Source organism: Micropterus dolomieu, unplaced genomic scaffold, assembly GCF_021292245.1.
Source record: "Micropterus dolomieu isolate WLL.071019.BEF.003 ecotype Adirondacks unplaced genomic scaffold, ASM2129224v1 contig_3558, whole genome shotgun sequence".
Lineage (NCBI taxonomy): Eukaryota > Metazoa > Chordata > Actinopteri > Centrarchiformes > Centrarchidae > Micropterus > Micropterus dolomieu.
In genome coordinates this window covers 1-1,150 of record NW_025732548.1, presented here as the reverse complement: position 1 = coordinate 1,150, position 1,150 = coordinate 1, and the positions used below count along the sequence as shown (strand labels likewise).

The 1,150-nt window shown below is 41.7% G+C and overlaps 1 protein-coding gene across 1 annotated transcript; it reads left to right on the top strand.

The window, feature by feature from the left end:
* The first annotated feature begins 225 nt into the window (after positions 1-225).
* LOC123964603 (1-acylglycerol-3-phosphate O-acyltransferase ABHD5-like) lies at positions 226-753 on the top strand. The gene has a single exon (XM_046041479.1). The coding sequence runs from the start codon at positions 238-240 to the stop codon at positions 736-738; it is 501 nt and encodes a 166-aa protein (XP_045897435.1). The 5' UTR covers positions 226-237; the 3' UTR covers positions 739-753.
* Positions 754-1,150: the final 397 nt, after the last annotated feature.

Genomic DNA, 1,150 nt, shown 5'->3' with positions numbered 1-1,150 from the left:
GCCGGGACGCGCACTTATTAGCCGACACCTGTCCTAATTATTCAGCATCCAGTGAAAATGTGTTTGTTATGATCTGTAATCATCTAATTTGAGTAAATTGTGTAAAATGTTTTATTTATTATTATTTGGATCTGAAGAATCATTTTATAAAGCCATTTCAGAAATATAAACACACATTGAGGTTTATCTTCAAAAGCCCCAACCCTGCCACACAGATTCTGCTGTGTTTAGCTGGCAATGCATCGTGGTCTTAAAGATTCACCAATGAACTCTCTTTCCTTGCTCTTCCCTTTCTTTTCAGGTGTAAACAGCACTTTCTCTAAACAGTCTGTCCCAGTCTCCAACGGCAACCAGCTTTGGACCCTGACCTTTAGCAGTGACCATGTCAAAGACAAAACCCCCATGGTTCTGCTCCATGGGTTTGGAGGCGGCGTGGGCATTTGGGCTCAGAACCTGGACGCCCTCTCGCAGCGTCGCCCCGTCTTTGCCCTGGACCTGCTGGGCTTCGGTCAGAGCAGCCGGCCTCTGTTCTCCACAGACGCTGAGGAGGCAGAGGACCAGTTTGTGGAGTCTTTAGAGCAGTGGAGGGCTAAAGTGGGTCTGGAATCCATGATCCTGCTGGGCCACAACCTGGGAGGATACCTGGCTGTTTCATACTCTATTAAATACCCAGACAGGTGGGTGCCGATTATGGGATTTTTCTTATCTCACTGTAGGGTTGTGTTGTTTTTAATTTAAAAGGGGTCTTTTATCCTTTGATGCTGATCTTGACGATAAGAGCTGCATTTGACGTGATAAATGTTATACCAAGGAAGTCAGGAAGTGTGGATGTAGTTCATTCTGAAACATTAAGCAAATAAGAGTTTTTGGCTGACACTGAGAGGTTGGCAGGCTTTTGTAAAATTTTGAGTTCAGAATCTCAACACGAGCTTGAGTCGTCTTTTACTCTGCTGTCTTATTAGATTTTCTTATAGGTAAGAGTATTTTCAAGGTATCAAAGTAGTTTATCTGTCATTATACCACACAAGGTGGTTGTTAAATTTTATAGTCCCTTCATGCTAAACACACAGAACACAGATAATTAAATGTATATTAGAATATGGTCACATATAACATAAATAAAACAAAATATACAGATATTTGTATACAT